The following is a 22,602-nucleotide window of genomic DNA, read 5'->3' as shown; positions in this document are numbered from 1 at the left end:
AATCAGCGACTTCATTGTTTTAATGTTTCTAAGGGCCCCAATAGGAGGCAAGTTTTTTTTTTTTCCAGTGTAGTAGTTTAAAGTCAATTTTTATTGTCAATTCTGCAATATGTGCCAGACATACAGAGGAAATTAAAAATACATTTCACTCCGACCCAGGGTGCAATAGTACAAAATATATATACAATTAATAAATAGTGCAAGAGAAATAGAAAAACAAGACATGAAAATGTGCAATCTAATGGACAGACTTTACAATGTATCAACTGTATAAATATAAAATAAAATTGAAAGAACAATAATAAATTTAAAAAAAATAGTCTGGCCAATCAGGGGCCCCTGCACACCGCGGGCCCCTAGGCTGCAGCATAGGCCAGCCTGTGCGTTAATCCGCCTCTGTATAGGGCGCTACATGGGTCGGCACAGAGACATTAAAGCATTTCTCTTTTCATTTCTGACAGGCTAATGAAGCAGCTGAAAGGTCAACGCTGTACTCAATTTTAGGTGTAGCTGCATTTCGAGGCACAAAAAAAGGAATCCTGATTGATATCAGTGTTTTCTGTCTTTCTTGTATCTGTCCTAATGGTTTTCTTCTTCTTGTCTATACCCAGGGTGTTGTGGTTTTGACGTACAGGTAAAATAAATAAAGGGGTCTGTGTAACCATTCAGCCTGTGAAAACAATGTCTTCTGTGGCTCTGGAGGGAGAAAAAAGTGAGAACATAACCTCAGTAATGTCATCAGGGTTATGCCAGCTCGGGCTAAGAGACTTCAAATTTGTAACGGAAAGCCTGTGTTACAAACAGGAAGTTTGAGAGATGTGGTGCATTTAGCAGAATGCGCATCTCTAATGAAAAAGGCTATGAAGTTGCATTATAGAGTGTAGGTTTCATTGTTTTTGGCACGGATGTATTATAAGAACTGGATATGGTGCTACCGCTCAGCCTTAAAACCATTTTTTCCCCACTGGCAACTTGCAGCATTGGAACAGGAACCTTTTGGGTCTATGTGTCTTCTGTTGCTTTAGTTTAGACCATTTTAACAATTCCGTCCAAATAATGAAAGGATATTTGTATGTCTGGTTAAGAAAGGATCCTTCGAAAGGGAATTCCAGTTAGAACTAAGAATTGAAGAAACATGCATCCTCTCACCCTCGCCCAAACCAAACAGAGCATCTCCAGTAAGTTTGAACGGACAATCTCCTGTTGTGTGTTTCATGGAAGAATTGTTGGGTCACTGTAAATAATAAATAAGTCATAGAGTGGGGTTTAAACCTACTCTATATGTAAAGTGTCTTGAGATAACTTTTGTTGCGATTTGGTACTATAAATAAAACAAAATTATAATAAAACAATACATGTGTGTCACTCCAGACTATTTCCCAACCTGATTCTCCAGACATTCATATGAGAGAACTTTAATTTCTACTCTCCTTTTCCAATTTGTAAAATGTTGTGTATTTTCTTTGCAAAATGTCTTAGTTAAGTAATACACTATATTTTTCTGTAAAATGGATTGGATTGGATTATCCGAGAGATGAATATAATCTGGATTAAAGTAATAGTTTCTTCTTTGAAGTGAGTTTGTGTGAGGTACTTTAGTGTATTACCTACAGTAAATGACGGTTAGCACGCCATAAGTTAAAGCAGTCCTTTAGCGCTAAACAACTTTGAGAAAAAATCTTAGACCACAAATGCAGGAATCATAAAATTAGGACAGACGCACATTTTTTTTTTTAAAGAGTTACTCCTAAATCAGCAAGGTAGGAGCGGCTTTTAGCCTTGAGATATTTTTACAATGTGGAACTTCCACCTTGCTTAAGTTAAAGATAATCTATTCCATTTTCACGCTTGTTTGGCTTTATAAAACAAATACCAAAGTGCTAAAATGACCAGAGTTCATTCAAAAAACAGATTGATTCATACAAAGCTGAAAACGGACCAACAGAGAGAGGCAGTGTAGAGGAGAGGACGAGGTCACCATATCAGGCTGGTCTGAACTGAGATCAGATAAGCACTTCAGGCTCACTCCCGTGACAAGGCTTCCTCCAGCATCCTGTCTGCGGCTGGCCGCGGTCATTACAGCCCTTAGTTCTCCTCTGGTCGCTCTCTGTCCCTCTGATGGTTGTCTCAGACTTCCTCCATTCATAGCCCTGTCTGCCTGCCTGTGTGTGTGTGTGTGTGTGTGTGTGTGAGTGCATGCATTTATGTAAACCAACCAAGTAGCTTTTCCGGGGGCTGTTCTGTGAGGAAAGGTTATCAAAACACAACAGTGCACTGGGAACTGTAAACATGCTTGTGCACAGAGCTGGGGCTGAGGGCCGTTTTCCTTTGCACTGTACTGTGCAGCCATCCCAACTGCCACCATTCACTGTCAAATTACACTGCGTTACAAAGAAGACCTCTGGAACAGGCCTGTGTTCACCTGAGTGTTCAGCCTGTGCAAAGCACCTAAAACGTAAATAATTTGGATTTATCAGAGCTAAGGACACATTGTCATTTCCATGGCCTTATAATGTCTTTTATTTCCAGTCTTTGTAGGCCTGATGCATTTCATCAGCTCTTTGTAAAACCTATGACTTTGAATGAAATAATCAAGACATTTGACATGTTAATTCGATGTTTGAGCTTTCAGACTTTCAGTGACTTGGGACACAACAATATTGGTACAATATTATATATACAATGACTTTTTGTAATGTACTATGACCTATTTATTTTAGAACTTTGTCATGTTTTATTACATACTATGACTTCAGTGTAGTAAAATATGTCCAACGTCATGGAAATATGTTAAAAAAAAAGTCATGAAAGTCATAGAATACGTTAAAAAAAGAATCCTAAAGTCATAGAATGGTATGTCTTTTTAGTGTAGTATGACAAAAAACTCATAAAAGTCAGGATAGGTCAAAAAAAAAAGTCATAGTGTAGAATGCAAAACAAAGTCAGTATAATAAGTCATAAAAGGTCATAGTACAGTATCTAAAACAAGTGATTTAAAAGTCATTGCATAGTATGTCAAAAAACGTCATGCCATAAATACTTCTATGACACACTATACTATGACTTTTTCCATTACTTCTATATGACGTTTTATTTTTTATGACAAACTATAGCTGGGTAATCGGGGTGGAGGTGGCAATTTGAGACTTCTTGAATATTGGGGTGTACTACCGGTCTCTTTTCACGTGTCAAAATCAATTTACTATGTGAAGTATTACTCAGCCTTTGAAAGCAGTGAAAGGAATTACTTCAATTTACAGAAAAAAGAACTCTTGTTCCTTCCAAAGGGATGTCTACTGTAAGTGCAGGTTCCACCTTAATCCGCATCCTCTCAATATGTTCAAACACTTATCATAAATGACCACATTAGGCTTTACAGGCTGTAAGACGGACTCACTGTTTAACTACCAACTACTTTGAATGTATGAATAAATAAATACAAACTCACAAACTTCTAATAAAAAAACATAGACACGCTATAACATTATTTTTGTTTTATTGCACTTTTACAATGATGCAAAGAAATGAAAAACAAAAAATCCACAGAAACAATGAGTTGGATTAAAAAGAGAAGCATTTTCACTTTAAGAACACATCATTGTTAGGTTCTCCATGGATCCACCCACACGTCCATACACACACTGTACTGACTGACACGGAACTATGGAAACTTAAGACTGTGTTATAAAACCCTTATGGAACAGATGGAGTTAGCGCACATATATGTAGACCTCCACATCTTACCTACAGCTCGTATCCGGGAGGAGTTCGAACCTTTCCGCTATGAAACCAGACATTCAAGTATTTCTATCATTGCACAGGCACTAGATTTTCCTACTGTATATATTAACTTTCAGCCAGCGACTGAATCGTCGACGCCAACAGTTAAAAGCTATCAGCTGTTGGTAATGAATGAAATATACATCCTGAAAAATAATCTCTCCACAACAGCAACATCTGGACATCAAATATATTACAAAGAAACAATAATATAAAACTATTAGTGTCACATTTGGCTTTTGGTACCATAACTCTAACCTCATATCTGTCGCACCGAAAGAATAAAAGAGAAACAGTAGTTGGATTAAATGTTGTAAACATTTGAATCGAATCAAAACTTGGTGGTGGCTTTAAACCCAGTTTTTTGAAAGCAAGCTTGGTACTTGGGATGGGATGGAATATGGAGAGGGTTCACTTTACTGAGAGGCACAGACCGGCAGCTACTTTTGCACATGCTCAGTTTGCCCTCTTTTGGACAAATGAGGAATTACACCACTGGGATGTAAGTTCAACGGTTCATTTTGAACAGAAACGGATTAGAATTCTTTTCAAATAATAAATATGGATTTCAATAAATACTCTCTCAAGTATACAACATATAAGGGCAAAATAAAAGGACAAATCCAGGAGTAAACCTGCACTCCAATCAAATATCTCCATCTTGAATGCCTCTGACAGAGGCTGAATCAGCTCAGCAGAAATCAGTTTAAAAAAGACAATATGCAATAAAACATTTTTCAGCAAATCAATAAAACATCATTTTGATCATTAAGAAAACAGGAAGTCAACCTCCACCTCCACCACAGTGAATGTTCAACCGAAACACTTGCAACACCAACGATACGTATAAACACATAATTCAGTTTGTGACGAGAGGGGAGGGCGGTGTCGGGGGCTTCTTTACAAGTCCCTTCAGAATTCACTGAATTCAAAAAAAGGGTCCTGAACAAGACAGAGAGAAGGCGTCTCTTGCAAGACTTTCATGGTTTGGTAGTGCTGCGGTGGGTCGGTGCAGTGACACTATCCTATACTAGACTCAGGGTTGGATACTTTAAGGAGTCTAGGTGATGCGGGGGTGGGTTCAGTTAAGTTTGTGACCAGGCCCCAGATCCATCCAGAGCTCGACGTCACCTGCGAGCGTCTGTGCAGTTTAAGTCATTGCACTTGGTTGTCAAAGTCCAGTCCTATCCAGCAGGCTTCCACTTGCAGACAGCTTATATTAACCTCAGGCAGACAGGCTTCCCTGTGAGTTAAAAAAAACAAAACATCAAGCCGTCTGAGAAATTCAGTACAGATGGAGCTCATCTGTGTTATCGGATGTCAGTTCGGCTTTAAGAGAAAGACTGGATCTCCTATCTCCAGGGAGTCAGTCGTGTCCAGCTGCCAGCGGCCACAGACAGCTACCTCCGTCGTGGGCCGACGTGGCCGTGGTCTGGCCCTTGGTGCCCCTGATGGTCATCCTCTACAACGTAACTGTAGCCCTCCTTTTCGATGCATTCTGACAGCACATTCAGCACCTAGCGACAAGGAAATACCACAATACAGAAAATATTTGATTGTTGAATGAAGGAGAAAGCTGTTTGTAGTATATAAGGGTTCAAATAAGATCAACTTATTAAAAGGTCCCATATTGTAAGACGTGAGATTTTCTTTATTACAAAGCAGATTGAGGTGCTATATAAATACTGTGGAAGTATCAAAACACTCAATCAACAGAGAAATGCACACAGCCAAAGTCTGATACTGTGTCTTTAAACGAGCCGTCAGGACTTCTGTACGGTTGTGATGTCACAACTATACTAACTATACTGTATATAGGTAGAAAGTGCTACTACCCTGCCGTTACAGTCATTCCCCAACTGCAATGAAGGTGCAGAGAGCGCAGGTGTGCAAGACCCTGGAAACGCTGAACAATCAGAGCAGACTGGGCTTTTTCAGGAGGGGCTCTTTAAGAGACAGGAGCTAAAACGGAGCGCTTGGCCTTCTAAAAGGCACAAAGGATGACAGATTTTCCTGGATATTTAAAGTAATAGTTAAACATTTTGGGTATTTCCCTTTCTTGAATACCACTCTCATGTTTGGAAATGGTATCTATCTTCTCTCTGCAAGAAAGTGAAAACACATGCTCCCAATATGTTAAGCTAATCTTTTAAGGGTTCAAATAAAAAGTCAAAAGCCGACAAGACAAAGAGTAACAAACAAGTATGTATAGCACTGACCTGGCGTAGTCGTCGGTCCATGGCATCCAGGTGTGGCTGAATGAGGATGGGGCTGAGGCGGTCCCTCACCAGGGATTCTGCCATGAGCATGGACAGCTTGTATTCTTCCTTAGCCAGCAGTTGCATACGCAAGTGGGTTGACTTCCTTATCCTGCAGAGAAGAGAGCAGCCGGGGGAAGAGTCAGTGCGGCTTCATGCACGTCAAACCCATATGCTCAGCAATACTGATAATGTGAATAGCCAACTGATCATATTTTGCGCTGGGATCATCACCACACCTTCCTTATCAAGCAACATGAAAAACACCAGCGAAGAAAACCTTACCTGCAGCACTGGGTCAGTGGCACCAGAATGGATATCTCATCATGGGAGTGTTTTCCAAAGCTAAGGTGAAACGAAAGAAACATTAGTGATTTTTAAGTTGTGTTTTTTTTTTTGGTGCTGTTTGTGTGCAACTTTAACTGTGTCGAGTTTTTGATTAGTGTGATCGCTGTGCAGCGGCTTATACACTTCTATTGCCCTGCATGCTTTTTATTTCTAATGTACTCCCGACCCCTCTAAAATAAGGGGGGGGGGGGGGGGGGGGGGGTGTTTAGAGCTTAAATCCCCATTTACTCCATACATCTATAACTTAGCCAACACATTAAGGTTATTGATTTAACACAAGTCATCCAAAAGTATGCCAATAAACCTCAACTGTACATCCACACCACTTATAACAAAAGAGAGAATTACAAAAACAAACACATAATGTGCAAGTGTCTTGAACATTTGTAATAATTAAAAAAAAATGTCTTACTACATAAAATTAAAACATATATTTTTCAAATTAAGTAACAAGAATTTCCTAAAGAAGACCATACGACTGCTGTGCATACAATATATATCGTTAAAATGATGTAAAAATGTGTAAGGGAAATCATTTTCTGCACTGTTTCTCTCACAAAGTCGAAAACCAGCAATAGAACTGTGTTAAAGTAATATTTAAATAATTCAGACGCTTTACATTCCGATCCATGCGTGTTGTGTTCACTTTGCAAATAAAGTTCTTAAAAAATGCTTAAAAAGATACTTAAAACATAGTACTTTTCATTTGTCAAGTATTTAATTCACACAGGAGTATACCGCATTGTTATTTCATCTATAGAATGTATTTAATAAATTAGCAGAAATATCGTGATATAGATTATTATGGAGATTTGAAATGACGGTTATCAGATTAGAAGATGTCACCCAGCTCTGTCTAATACACCACAACAGAACCAAAGAGTGGAATAATGAAAGAAGCACAGTTCTGACAGTCAGTTTGACCATCTCTGCATTATATCCTCCTGAGTTACAGTGCAGTGGCGTACCCTCTGCCGTTGTCCAGGTGGATGATAAAGGTCTCATTTCCAAACTTTTCAAACGTCTCGTAATGGTGACGATCCATGTTCCCTGTGTTGGAACACAAGGAGCCGAGCATGAAATGGAGAGAGTGCATATGTGTGTGTGTAGTACATATACTGTCAACAATACCGCCATAGAAACTCACCCATGAGGAAGTCAAAGACAGTCATGTCCATGATGTCCAGCAGTCGTGTCCCACTGTCGTACGGTGGAGTCTGTTTAACTTCCTCGCAGTAGTCCGGGTCCACCTCCCACCTGAAGGTATAAATATTCCATAAATATCTTGATCGCATTTTTTTATTCATTCAAATGTATGTGTCTGCTTTCCAAATTCCAATTTGTTTCTCCTTTTAACATGTGTGTTCCAATTTATTCTATTATTCTATTTATTTATTTATTTTTCTTATCATAACAAGATTGCAATAAAGTGTTTTCTAATGTGGCATGATCTGTACAGTGTATTTTATTCTATTTTATTCTATTTGTATGAAGCTTTAACTTGATTTGCATGATATCTTACAGACAACATAAATACGTAACATGAGTTATTGTCCCTGGTAACTGACAGTGAGTGTATTAAATATGCTCTGATAGCTGGACTCTACAGTGAATCTCTTACTCTGCCTTCTTGCGTTTGTGGTAGGAGCGTCTCCACGGGTTCCTCCAGGTCTTGCGTTTGGCGAGCGCCAGGTCTGGGAGGAAGGCAGCCAGGGATCCTTCTATCTGGTCTGGTTTACCGCACAGAGCGTGCTCAGTGGAGCAATAGTACGAACACTCTCCGTAGAAACACACGTTGTTGGCTGAGGTTTAGAAAAAGAACACACATTGTTGTGGTGACTTTGTTAAACCATTGTTTTATATATATATATACTGTATATATAACAGCTAAAAAGTGACTGGTAATATATTATTTTATAATACTAGTCTTAGTGCACTTTGAAATGCACACCACATACATTTAAAGGCCATTTTTCACAAGATTTAAATTACCTGGAGACATTCAGTGACTTGTATTAATTGCTGGGATTGGCAATAATTTTAATCCTGTGAAAGTTTTCCATGTGTATAATATGTAATATAAAAGTTGCATCACTAATTAACTGTCGTGCTTTGGCACAAGCGAGAGTCCCCTGATAATACTAATCCCATGCATATTAATATCCCAGTAATTCAGGGCACAGAACTCATTTTGCTCTTTTGATTAAGAAGAAGGGTAAACCGTTCATTTTTGCTTGGCTTTAACGTTTGCATGATAAAAAAAATAACATTGTGAAGACTGCACAGATGGCATGTAATTATTTTATTTCTTCTGAGATCACCACATAATCTGGAATGATGGTTGAAAAGCATCTGTCCCGCAATTTTGGACAGAGGTGGAATCAATGTTGTAATCAAGTGGCAATGTAGGTCAGTTAAAATGTGATGAAAAATACTTCAGAAAAATAATTTTTTATAACACAAAACAACTTTGTTACGGTAAATGTCATTTGTTACTTGGTTTTAGGGAACAAGTAATAGGAAGTTAAAAGAGAAGTGAACTGAAATTTGTGCTGCATCTTTATTCATTCTGTGATTGTAGGCAAATCAATCTCATGGTATCTTGGTTAACGTTTATCCCTTACAGATGATAATACCTCTTTGTTCATTTATACCTGGTGAAATGAAGAAGGTCCTCCAGAGCTTTTTGTCTCTTGTGACATCTCGGATCTCCTTCGTCATGTTGACAAGCCTGCCGGCCACAGGAGGGACGCGACGAAAGTCCAGTATCCTGCAGGACAGGGACACATACTGAGGGGTTACATTCTGCCATCATTGACACGCGGCTAAACTTTGCGTTTAAGAATCGCTCTCTTTTTCGGAGTCATAACTCATTCAAATCTGAACACACAGACATTACACATGTTTTTTTTTTATTCAGACCTAGGACATTTATAGGACATCTCCATTGCATATAAATGTCCATAAATCTGCTAAGAAATCATAGGCAAATAAGGCGCTCTTTGTAACTCCAGGACTTGCTTGAGACTCATGGCATTTTTAGGTTCTTCGGTATCAAAATAATACAGTGATTGTCCGTACATCCATGCCTACTCCGCAAATAGGAAGGGCTAATAGCTATTTCACATTACTGTAAATGGTAATGGTTGTAACTCTGAACCTGTTTTATTCTACATATTTGGAGAATGTGAGACAGTTTGTAATCATTGCTGAAGATCGATTTAAGTACTATCAGAGAACTATCAGTAGGGTGAACCATTTCCTGATTAGGTATAAAAATGACATCACCCCAGATGGGACTCGAACCCACAATCCCTGGCTTAGGAGGCCAGTGCCTTATCCATTAGGCCACTGGGGCATATATCTATGTGCATATACTGATGTAATTCATTGTCACTGCCAACAGGAGGCACTGTGACATAAGTTCTGATCTGACAGCTACACCACATGGTGGTGAACCTCTTTGTGTTTTATACGTTGCTATTATTCTACATCAGACACATGGTTTAGCTTTCTGGTTTAATATATTTTCACATATAGGTTTTACTGAAAGATGGCGTGACCGTTTTCCTCTGTGCGTGCCACACACCTATTTTATGCATGTGTGGTCCGTGTCATCAATACCACCCAGCTCCCACATCAGCACAGGGTCTTTAAAAATTGATACCCCCTGACAACACCTAATGGCCTAGGGCTGAGGGCAGAAAGACACAGGAAGAGAGACTGAGATTAAAGACGGAGCCAGGGGAATAAGAGGAGAGAGAAATGGGAGAACGTGGTGGAGGAGGAGAGGTGTTAACTGAGAGCCGGCTGGAATGAGTCTCTTTCTTTTGACACAGGACGAAGCGCCACACAGCCCAGTCTGGCCTGCTGGGATTGGGTCTGCTGCCATGCTAAAGGGAGAAGCTAAAGGACTGGCTTCAATTCTGTTAATCACTCACACTTCTTCTTCCATTCTTGATAAACCTTATTCCCACAGTGGTCGTTTTAAACTTGTGTCATATTCAGGGTAGAACAGAGAGGCCTGCTAAGACACCAGTGGGAATCATCATTTCATGTATTCCCAGCTGGAAAAAAAGGATAAGATGCCAGTAGGACTTTGGAGCAATATACTTTGATATTTTAAGGTCATTTCAGTCTTTGTATGTCTTTATATCTGCCGGCTCTCTTTTTCCCCACCTAATGCAGCGACACCAAGTGCACTTCCCATTTAAATCCAATCACATAATTAATGATGCTTAGAGCAGTCTAGCCTATATAAGAAAAGACAGTGTCTCTGCGTGTGTGTGTGTGTATGTGTGCACACACCGGTGCGACTGTGGCTTTTGAAAGAGCCTCCGTGTGTGTCTGTGAGCCCCCTGGGAGGCAGTGTAGCCTAAGCCTCTGCACCAGCAGCAGCAGCAACAGCAGCTCTGTAGCCAGGCTCTAATTTAGAACAGACAAAATAAGGAAAAAAAAATAAAACGCAGCTTTTGGCAAACCCCGCCTGGCTTATATTTAGAATGGGCACAAGGCCTTTCATGCCTTTGGTTTCCTCCTCTTCCCCTTAACCCACACATATGCCGGGAGTGTGGGAGTGTATTTTTCATGTGTGTGTGTGTGTGTGTGTGTGTGTGTGTGTGTGTGTGTGTGTGTGTGTGTGTGTGTGTGTGTGTGTGTGTGTGTGTGTGTGTGTGTGTGTGTGTGTGTGTGTGTGTGTGTGTGTGTGTGTGTGTGTGTGTGTGTGTGTGTGTGTGTGTAGAGGAGGACCAGATGTGTAGCAGACTGGTGAAGAAAGCTGCTGCTAATGCAATTGCTGCTGAACTGTGTCATTGTGCCTGAAGGAATAGCAGATTCAAAATCACTACCCGCTGAGGCCTCATTGTGTGTGTGTGTGTGTTTATTTGAATGTGTGTGACCTCTGTATCATCTTGTTTTATCAGTATTCACACTCCCGTCACAAGCCCCTCCGCTCATAATAACATACAGCCACAGTGACGTCGGCTCGACTTTAATAGCAGAACTCATCTCGTTCTCTGGTCGATCAGAGAGCCTCATGAGGTTTTCTCTTTTCATTAAAGTCTCCGGGGCAGGGCAGACGGGCAGGCAGGCCATAAAGTGTTAGCCTTGTAAAGGCGGTGAAGTCAGAGAGCGTGGTGGCTAGCTAAGCAAAGAGGCTGCAGTCATTGTTCAGTCAGATGCTAGCTGCGGGAGGGCGGCATTCATTCTTTATGACTCATGGCCTCTTTGAGCTCACAGCCTCTACTGTACAGGCTCCGGCTCACACCGCTCGCTGTGTTTGAAAAGGAAGAGTTTCTGAGGAACAGGGACTGTGAAAAAGAAGAACCAAGTGTAGAATATGTGGAGTGCATGAAGGGTGTTCATGCACAGAAGAGCAATGGGCATGCCTGCAGTCCTGCCTGCATCCACACACATACTGTAGATCTGGACTGCTATGTGAGGGGGGACCTTGCAAACACATATCTTTAAGCTTCATTGTAAAACCAAAAGGGACCCAGTTCTGGCTTGGTGTTCTGCAGGTTTTTGTTCCCTCCCGGGTGGTTAATGAGCTGACACGAGGAGAAGCAAATTAGCAATCAGGGAGAAACACAAACCTGCAGGACGGTGGCCCTCCAGGATGGAAAAAAGCACTTGGGCTTGAAGGATTTAGAGCAGAGTCAAGAACATCTGATTTTTTTTCCTTATGTAGTTGAAAATGTTTGTAGCATCGGGGGACATTTCTTAGAGCGGACATCCACTGTTGCCTCTCAGGGTAATGTCGCCACCAGGCTTTGACAAGGAAGAAGAATGCACAGAATAAAAAGATGGTATCTCTGATTCTATTGCATTGATTTCTATCCTTTAAAAAAAAATAAAAAAATCCACGGTGATTCCATCAGTGTTATATATGAGAGCTATACTTAATCAGTACTAAAATAGGACCAACAGCGACACCGTAGAGATGTGCTCACCTGCAAAATGTCACTGAAATAGATGCATCAGCCATGTTTGAAACCCAGAGTTGCCTAGCAAACATCTTTAAAAGTATTATTAGATTTAATTACAACAATCAACCCCATCAGCTACTTTGGCTACCAGAGAAGACATTGTCATCAAAGTGATGTCCTAGATAACATGTACAATACACCCCTGAGACTTGCTAATGTTGACTTACTTGTCCAGATGAAAGGCGGCGATCTCGGCGTTGTGTCTTTCAAAGTCAGAGAAATAGAAGAAGTCTGGTGGGGTCTCCTGCTCCCGGGTCTGCCTGCAGAAGCACAAAAAAAAAAGAAGAAGCATAGAGGTCAGGAATAGCTGTCGTGTAAAGCCGAGGTTTTGGCCGTCAGCAATATGCAAAAGGATATGTGGTAAAAAACCTGACAATGCAACATAATAAACCAGAGCTGCATCAAACGGTTATTTTCTCGGGTTATAGAATGTCGGTGGCAAAAAAGAAAAAAATTGCAGTTCAACTTAATTTCAGAAAGGACTGCTGGACAAATAACTGAAATGATGGATCACTAAATCATGAAACTGGTCTTTTTGGATCTGGATTACACAGAACAATGCAGGCAGCAGGTACGCAAGACAGCATACTAAAAGAAAATCCACATTACAATATTTGCTGGGCACACGTTGATATTAGTGCATGGGATTCAATTCAATCCATGTCTTCAACGCGACTTCTCACTCTCATGTCTCTCTGCAAAGGGACCCTGTGAGTGATAGAACACTTTGGCATTACACCTGTGTACCTATACTGCAAACAGTGTTTGGGAGCAATAACCAAGACACAATAAACTCGTGTCCTTGCGTCACAAAAGGGCCCTTGTCAGAGGTACTGTGGGTGTTTTGTGGGGGGGACAAGAATCGGGGACAATCGAAGGTCAGAGACTTCCTCATGAAGCACCCACTCCTGTTCTGGCTTTGTACCTATTTCTGTCCAGCTCTGATCCTTCCCTCCCTCCCCCCACCCCGCCAAAAAAAAACTGCGTTCCACACACATTCTGCCTTAAAGCTCTTACTGGAGGGAAAAGAGGCTCTTAAAGGCTTAAATCCCAGAGCTGATGGAGGATAGCCAGGGCGGGACGGTAAAGACAGAGCGGCCCGGGTTAAAAAGGCAAAGTCAAAAGGAGTGGAGGTGAAAGGAGTCCCTGAGAAGGTGTGAGGTATAGAAAACAACAAGGACAGCAGTGCATCACATTGCTCTCTTTCTACAGAGGAGAGCTGCATATTTGAGTTCTTTTTCCTTTTTTTTTTATTGACAACAGTAAATACTTTCCAGGAAGGCATTTGAGTGTAATGATTTGGACTGCAGCCTCCGCCGTTTCTGCTTCAGCTAGTTGAGGGAGGATGAGAAGAATGGAAACTATCTTGGCAACTTCTCTTTCTCTCCTTCGCTCCCTATTCCCTCCGGATGCCTCTCTGTATTTTATGCTCGAAATCCTCTCTTTCTCACCTCCTCTGCTTCTCCACTCTCCCTCACCCAGAACTGTTTTCTCTGCTTTCTTCTTAATACTTCATATCTGTGTGTCTCCCTTTCTCTCTCTCTCTCTCTCTCTCTGTTCCGTCCGTTGCTCCCTTCCTCAGCTGGCTGGCTGATTGTTACTCCACAGCTGCATGGCTGACATATGCACCAGTCATTAACTAACCCAACACGGAGCCCAGAAACACACTCATCCACTAAAATGTCCGCAATTTCCCCCCTCTCTTTATCTCTATTTCTCTCATCTCATTCCATCCCCGATCTCCGTGTGAACATTTGACCCGCCGCCACATGCAGACAGGGTGGAAGTTTGACCAAAGTAAACAGAAAATCATAATCTGGTACATTTTGTGTTTGAGCTTATCACAAAGGTATTTAGCTCCCATTTTCACAGTAGACAGCTATGATCGCCATCAAAATGTCGCCTATTTCTCCTTTTTACATTTCTCTATCTCACTTTCACTCACTCTGTTCACCTCTCTCCTGCTCATCCCTCACTTCCACACCACCATTGCCGGTAAACGTTGCGTTTTGATTGTATCGCTCTCTCTTCCTGGATGGCCTTGCTCCAGGGGTACAGCTCTCGCTCCACATCAAGGTAAAAATAAAAATTATATATATATATTATAAGTCAGGTCCTTAAGTTATTTCCCAACTGATGACAGGAAATTAGTCTTGGACGGACAACACAGTGATGATTTTTGGACACTATGATATACAAAGTGTATATACAGTTTTTCTCACTTGCTTCCTCATTGGGTTCACTCATTTTTCACACACTTTTGCAAAGCATTTCACACAGATGTCATTCAAACAGCCAAGAATCCATCGGTTTCACTATGGCAAACATTAGCAAGCAATCCGCTCGCAGATGTGCAACTACATGACACTCCTTAGCCACGATCATTTAATCTGCTATCTGTCGGTATCCAATCATAAAGGTGGCATACAGGTGGCTGAGTACAGAGTACACCCTCTCGCCTAACAGCAAGAGGGTTCCTGGTTTGAATCCCGGTTGGGGCTCTTCTGTGTGGAGTTTGCATGTTCTCCCCGTGTCTGTTTTCTCCGGTTTCCTCCCACAGTCCATAGACATGCTCGTGTTAGGTTAATTGATGACTCTAAATTGACCGTAGGTGTGAATGGTTGTCTGTCTTTGTTTGTCTCTATGTGCCCTGTGATAGACTGGTGTCCTGTCCGGGGTGTACCCCGCCTCACGCTGGATGTCAGCTGGGATCGGCTCCAGCCCCCCCGCGACCTCGATAGGGACAAGCGGTTGAAGATGAGATGAGAGGTATGTAAGTCAATGTTGCAGTACTGTGAACTAACAGATATCGCTGTGTTGGCAAAAAACAACAGAATACAGTATTTACAGTACTGTACTCTAGTAGTAGATGCACCAGTTCAAATTGATAGCTGTATTTTGTATATTGTAGTCAATTTTGTAATGATCCATTGTAAAAATGTATATATTTGGCCACAAGTTACAGTATTTCAAGGGTATTGTAAAAAAAAATAATAAGTGCAGGTGCAGCAGGCTTTGTTATCTCTAGTCAAATTATCTTTGGAGGAAAGAAGACAGTTCATGCTGTGATCTGCTTGCTTGCCTTTTTCTGGCACAAACTATATAAAGCATCAGCAAACACAGGCATATAGCTCAAACTACGGCTGGACTTGTTCATATTAATAGCTGTATTTTGTGTTTTGTTGTCCACTGTGTTATGACAGATTGAAAGAATATCATTTGATGGAAATATTTGCTTTTGTTGCACGTGTTAAATGTTTTGTGAATGTTAGAGCACTTTTTAAACAGTGTGTCCTTTTGGCCAGTAACTTTAAATTCCGGCCTGTATGTGAACTGTTTTGAAAACACTTAACTTTTGAGTGGACCGATGTTGTTCAAGCAAAGGAGAAAAACTGTAATATGGCATATTGTGGAATCAGAAATAAGTAAGGAATGTAGATTATTACGTAAACCGTGCATGGCATCTCGGCAAAGGAGATGATATCCAACACTGCCTGACATGACGGTGCATTGTACAAAAATAAAGATACTCAGGGAAAGAAATGTGGAATAACGGAGCTCTAGCTTGCCAGTACTACATGACCATGCTGACCGTATAGGCGCGTCTCCATGGAGATTTGTAGGGGGGGATAAGCATGAGCAAACATTCTAGCACAATGATTCATGGTCATTCAGCCTTAAAGAAAATCCACAAGCATAGTTCACATAGTCCTGCTACATTACTGTCTCTATAGGGGGAGGACGCCGTATCAAGCTGCTTCTATTCTTATATGCACCAAAACACAATTCGATGAGGCGTACAGTACATGTCTTGTGTCACTGCTTTTCTATGAGTCAGTGAATGCGTAATATGAGTGAAGAGCATGTGAATACGAGCATGTGTCTGCATTTGATACATATTTCTCTGCCTGCCTGTGGCCCGGCTGCACTGATCCTCTCCCGCTCACTGAATGCCAGCCAGGAAGCAGGAAGACTGGATAATTACCGTGATCCACATCCAATTCGAATGTCAATAAAGTTATTTAGAGCATGGCATGACGGCCGTCCAACACCCCCCCACCCCCCCACCCAGACCGAGAACTAGAATGAGAGGAAGACGGAAGGGGAAGACATAAAGTGTGACAAAGGCACTAGAGTTAAATGGGGGAGAATAAGCAGGGGCAATGACAAGGACAAACCACAGAAGATGTCTCTTAGTGTTCTTTGAACTAAAAAAATATGCTGCTGTTACGCGTTATGTAACATCGGGTCTAAATCCTCCGACAACAGCACCTGTGTTCAGCCAAATCTGAGCGTGTTCTGATCAAGCAAAACCATTAGGGGCATGTTGTTTCAGGGAAGCTGCGCTGCCAATGTAAGGCAGGGACAACATACATAAATGCATGACCACATTATAAAGTCTATAAATGTTTGAGTACACAGTATGCACTGAGCTCAGAGAAAACAGGAGGGGAGGGCAGAGATGTTGCTTGCTCAAGAGGTACTCGTCCCTTTCACTTTTGACTGCCTGGTTGAGCTTAACCTTTAAAATATTTACAAATCCACAGCGGATTTATGCTGAATGATAAGCAGATATCTTCCACCAGGCTGCTAGAAGAAGCATACATTTCTTTTCCTTCTCACCGAGGCATCGTAAAACTGCCAAATACTGTTATGTAAGCACAGAAGCGATACTGTATTTTTTTTTTGTAATGTTTTGGTGGCGCCACTATAGCCAGCTGTCTATACGCTTACATGAGATCCTTTATCTTCAGCAGAAGCAGGTGAGAAGTACTGAGCTGAGCATGCCCAGTGTGACCCCTGGACTTGCTGTAAACACATAGTTTACACTGTGTGGCCAGACAGTTTCTTGGCTCCTGTACCCGCTTTCAGGGGCCCCAGCAGCCGTTAGGGCAGCAGAGGTCTAGCAGCAAAACCCACAGCAGTTTGAGAATATAAAAGGTTGAATGAGAGCGCTGCATCTGGAAAATCTACCTGTGTATACTGTGTGTAGCTGACCTCTGCAACACCAGCTGGAGGGAGAGAGAGAGAGAGAGAGAGAGAGAGAGAGAGAAAGAGAGACGAAGAGGCATTTCCTTTTGCCCTGTTATTGACATCAAATCAGAAAAATTTATTTGGCCTCAAGCTGCAAATAAAAAAAAACAACTTTGATGCATTCTGTCCAAATATAATTTGTTTTTGAGTTGAAACCGAAAGGCATACTCCTACACAGCAAATCGGAGCACTAGATGTCTTGTCCCTCTGGTAAAAACCATCACAGGTGGACCACGATGGCAACTCTGTAGCATGAGTCTGCTGTGTGCCGTTCGCTGATACACTCGCAGGATTCCTGGGTATCAAGTTTAGTTACTCCAGCAATTTAGTACCGCTTTTACACAAAGCTGGGAGGCTTAGAAGAGACAGTTTTGTTTTGGTTAAAGGTCACAACTGAAGGAGTGAAGTATGAGTCCCTTGTTTAGGTTAAGTTCCAAAAAGGCTAGATAATACATTTCCATAAACCAACATAATAGCTTGTTGGGCAGGCTTTCTATTAAAGATGCCTAGTTTCCAAACCTAAACCAAGATTACCCTGATGATGTCATAAGAGTAATTCTTTACAAATTTTAAAAAGAAAAAAGAAAATGCAGAAGAAATGCACACAGCCCGCATTCAGAATCTGTCTTTAAATGAGCCGTTAGGACTTCTGTATGGTTGTGATGTCACAACTAAACTACATATAGGTAGAAAGTGCTGCTACAGTGCCGTTACAGTCATTCCCCTGCTGCAATGACGATGCAGAGACACCGAGAGTGGAGATGCAGCAATGTTGACCAATCAGAGCAGGAAGGGGGACTTGCTGAAATAGTTTCAGACAGAGGGTAAATACAGGTGTTTTCTGGACTATAAAGAATGTAAACATGATGTAGTAGAAACCCAAAATACAAGTATGAACCTTAAAATGAGCATATGTCCCCTTTCGCCTTTTTGACAGGCTGAGGAGTACTAAATTGGAGTGGAGTGCTCCCTGCTTTCAGTCGCTGCAGCCAACAACATGAGGTGGTATACACTCTAGCATAGCAAATGTTCACCATGTTATATTACTTATAGTCAACAAAAATCTATATGCACAAAATGTTTCTTTAGTTGAGCACTTCTGGATGCTCACATCCCAAATCCATGTCTCCCTTTTGTCAGTGTTGCATCCCAGTGGCTACAAGTTATCCATTATGACGAGTCCAAAAGTTATGACGGCTCAGCATAACGCATGAAGCGTCTCACTGTGAATTCCTCTCCTATAACTGAATACAGTGGGCTTTATTTTTCTTTCTCTTTTCATCTTATTCATGGTCCAACAATCCTCACGCTCCAGTATCTTTCTCCAGTATTCTGTTTCATCTGAGCTGAAATATGGAAACATCAGAATGTTGTTTCCTTTGACTTTATAAGGGTGAATATCTTATCCAAGGTCCCCAAGAGTATAATAAAAATACCACCCAAAGTATTAACGTGTCACGGTGTATTTGGGTTTATCTCGTTTCAAAGTCAAACTGCCGATCGATCACCATAAGCCCATGGCTATGGTCGGAGGCCACGGCGTTGCACGGTAGAGGAGTAAAAGATATGCCGTAAAATATAAAAGGACAAGGGCATCTTCCAGCCCCAGCGGGTTCCCACCAAAGGGCTGACTCCACACACTTGTCACACATCATCCGTCAAACCCGTGGGCAAAGGGAGTGCCTGCTTGCACACACACACACACACACACACACACACACACACACACACACACACACACACACACACACACACACACACACACACACACACACACACACACACACACACACACACACACACACACACACTCTCTCTCTCTCTCAAAAGGAGCTTGAAAGTCTTTTTTAAACCTCAAGAGGTAAGTGTTGAGCTGCAAGGAGGCAGGTGAGCTTTAACTGCATGACAGGGTAAGATAGCAAATCCCATCTATGGGTCAACAGAGAGAAAAAAGAAAAAAAAAACACCACACAGTGAGCAGGGAGATGAGAGGAGGCGGTACATCGTTTTATCTCGAGCATAACGCATGTGAAGGCTGACCTTTTGAGCAATGACATTTGATAAATTGAGAAAAAAAAAGCATTTCGCCAGCATATGAGACAGGCGTACCTGGCCTCGCGTTTTTGCATCTGATGACCGATTTACCGGTGTTGCTGCTGTAACTCTTCACTGTAATCTTGTGTCAGCAACAAGGATTTGGCGCACAAATGGAAAACTGTGACGGGTTATTTTGAATGAGTAAGTGATCTGTATGGATGGTACGCAGAGATGACATTTGGTGTTTGAAAGGACGCAGAGGGACGGACAGAAAATGAAAGAAGTAAATGAGGAAGGATGGGAAGAAGGAGAGAAGAAAGGAAAAAGGAAGCAGACAAGGAAGGGAAGGGAGGAAAGGCAAAAGCAGAATATAAAAGGGGAAAAAGAAGCAAGGAAGGAAAGAAGAAAAGAAAGAAATAAACAAGGAAGGAATGAAAGAAGGAAGAAAGTAAAGAACAAAGAGCAATGAAGGAAGGGAGACGGAAAGATTGGCAGAAGATAGGAAGAGAAGAAAGACAAAGAAAGGTGTAGTAGAAAGAAAGTCAAAAGCCGAAAAAATTAATATAAAAAAGGAATAAATAAGTTAAGAAAGAAGGAAGGAAAGAAGCAAATAAATAAAGACATGAGGAACGAGCGGAAGAAGGAAGTAAAGAAAGACAGAAAGAAGTAAAACGGAAGAGACTTAATGAAGAAAAGAAAAAAAGAAAGGGAAAGAAAAAAAGAAAGAAATATGAAAGAAGGAATAAAAATGGAAAGATGGGCAGAAGGGAGGAAGACAAGAAAGATAAAGAAAGGTGTAGTAGCCTTTTGTGTCATATCAACAAGTGTTTATCTTTAAAGTTGGATATCAGCCAGTTCTCTTATCGTCACAACACTACGTTAAAACCTGTTTGCTTTGCTCGATTGATTATTGCACCACAGAGAGTTTAAGGGATCCACAGTGATTGTTTCAAAAGCTTTCCTACACTGAATTTAAACAAAATAAAACCCTCAATACTTGAAATGTAAAGACAACGGCTGATTTCGACCTAAACTTATCCGCCTCTGCCTTCAAACGTTAGCATGTGCAGCCATAATAGAGAAAAAAATCACTCAAGGATTTCTTAACTAGCACAACACAAACACCCAAGGGCTCTCTAAACAACCTTCACACTGTGATACAGGTGTGTGTGTGTGTGTGTGTGTGTGTGTGTGTGTGTGTGTGTGTGTGCGTGTGTGTGTGTGTGTGCGTGTGTGTCATGTCTTTATGTGTGTGGTTTGGGTTTCTAGGTGTGATGGCTGTCATAGCACCCCGGGCGCTGCAGTGCTCCTCCTCCTCCTTTACTCCCTTACCCCTTCAGATCCAAGGCCTGACACACAGAGAGACAGCTGTTTCCTTCCAGCAAAGCTCACATACACACACACACACACACACACACACACGCACACACACACACACACACACACACACACACACACATATATATAGGTAAGCGGGTGCACACATGTTTTTGGAGAGACAGATGAGGATAGACACAGGAGAGAGCCCCAAATAGGTATATATGGGCTGCAGAAAAAGACACACAAGGCAACTCTGACAGCTAGGATAACACACACAGAAACATAGTCATTGTAAAAAACACTTTTACGGCCTCTATCTTAAAAATTCTCCATGGAAAATAGTTACATATTCATGGTTAATGTACCTCTCTGTCTGAAACCAATTCACACACACACACACACCTGTGATTCACATACATCATGTGCATGTATTCATGTGCATGAATAAAGATAATGTCATTGTAATGAAATATGCAATGGGGATGATTTTAAAAGAAACTACATCCCGTTTCAAGTTTAGCCTCCGAGTCCTCGGGGGCTGCACCATGTAAATGAAGGCATCCTGAATAAATAGCCAACGCCTTCACAACTAAACTGATTTCTTTTCAATCTGGAGGCACTTCAAAGACGCATGTGCTTTACCAAAGAATAGTCCTAAATGCAAATGACTGTGAAAAACACAGCTATTAGATGTTTAGCGCGTGGCAAGACGCCGTGAAGAAGAGTGTTGGCAGTGAGGGAAGAGGAGGAGGGAGACGCCGGAAGAAGGATGTAACTTGATTGTTATGGAGAGGCAGTTACGGCAAGAGACAAGAGACAGAAAGGTTTGTCATTAAAGTCTGCAAGGATCTGCATTGTCATTCTTTTTGCATTAGTCCTTTACGGAGAGGCACACAAGCTTTTAAACACAGTGCAGAGTTATATCCGAGGAGCTACAATGCTCCATCCAGCCTCCTTTTCCTCTCCCGCTGTCTGAACTGTTGTCATGTCGTCCTGTAAATACCCGGAGCAGATAAACAGGCCGTAAAAGAAGAAGACATCATCTCAACATAATCTGGGACAGCTATACCGCTGCCTCTGACAGCAACATGCCTGGTCCCAGCAGTACACGTCCTAATACAGCACCCCGTCTCATCTCTACACCCCTATCTTCCTTACGATCTTTGTTTTTTACACATCAGCCCCTTCAACCTCTCGCTGTCAGCTTCTCTCTCCAACTGGAATCCAAGAAACCCCCTAATGCTTTTACTTTTTTGGGGAATAAGTTTTCTGCGGTTGGATTGGGCAAACTGAGCACAGCAGCTCTTCTACGTGAGAGGAGAAAACCAGCAAGTCACTTCCAGGAATCATCCTTTCAGTGATGGAATATTCCTAGTAAATCTCCAATTACTTTTTTTTGTTTCAAATGCATCAAAGGCAGCAGGAAATCAGAAAGTTAATTAAATTGTCTTGGATTAAAAAATTGTAGCTTGGGAGTGCAATTACAGTGAGCATTACAAAACGCCTAATAACATTCCTTTCACCGAAAAAGGTGGATTGGGAGGGTTGGACAGAGAGAGTGGATGGAGGGATGGATGGATGAGAGTTGGGTCTACACTTTTCCACATGGAGAAGAAATCCCATTTTAAATGAACCAAACCACAAAATGAAACATGAAGGCACGATCAAACGTGCTGAAGATTTAAATGGAATCTCTTAACCGAAATGTAAACATGCATCATTGTATGCCCATATAAGCCATATAAGAGGACAACTGAACTGCTTTCTAATCTCAATTTCTAAAGCAGAGGTGGATTACACATGCATGTGTCTCGGTGAGTGGGAAGAGGAGATGATGA

The 22,602-nt window shown here is 41.5% G+C and overlaps 1 protein-coding gene across 1 annotated transcript in view; it reads right to left on the bottom strand.

The window, feature by feature from the left end:
* Positions 1-3,479: 3,479 nt before the first annotated feature.
* fam20cb (FAM20C golgi associated secretory pathway kinase b) overlaps positions 3,480-22,602 on the bottom strand; it is a 51,016-nt gene continuing 31,893 nt past the window's right edge. The window contains exons 4-11 of the mRNA XM_083932564.1: positions 12,541-12,633; positions 9,041-9,156; positions 8,008-8,188; positions 7,534-7,643; positions 7,355-7,436; positions 6,324-6,383; positions 6,000-6,150; positions 3,480-5,297 (exon numbers count right to left, since the gene is read on the bottom strand). Coding sequence (XP_083788690.1) covers positions 5,181-5,297; positions 6,000-6,150; positions 6,324-6,383; positions 7,355-7,436; positions 7,534-7,643; positions 8,008-8,188; positions 9,041-9,156; positions 12,541-12,633 — 910 coding nt within the window. The 3' untranslated portion in view covers positions 3,480-5,180. The remainder of the gene's footprint in view (positions 5,298-5,999; positions 6,151-6,323; positions 6,384-7,354; positions 7,437-7,533; positions 7,644-8,007; positions 8,189-9,040; positions 9,157-12,540; positions 12,634-22,602) is intronic.

The sequence above is a fragment of the Echiichthys vipera genome (assembly GCF_963691815.1).
Source record: "Echiichthys vipera genome assembly, chromosome: 18".
Classification (NCBI taxonomy): Eukaryota; Metazoa; Chordata; class Actinopteri; order Perciformes; family Trachinidae; genus Echiichthys; species Echiichthys vipera.
The sequence above is the reverse complement of the archived record's forward strand: the minus strand, read 5'-3'. Positions and strand labels throughout refer to the sequence as shown.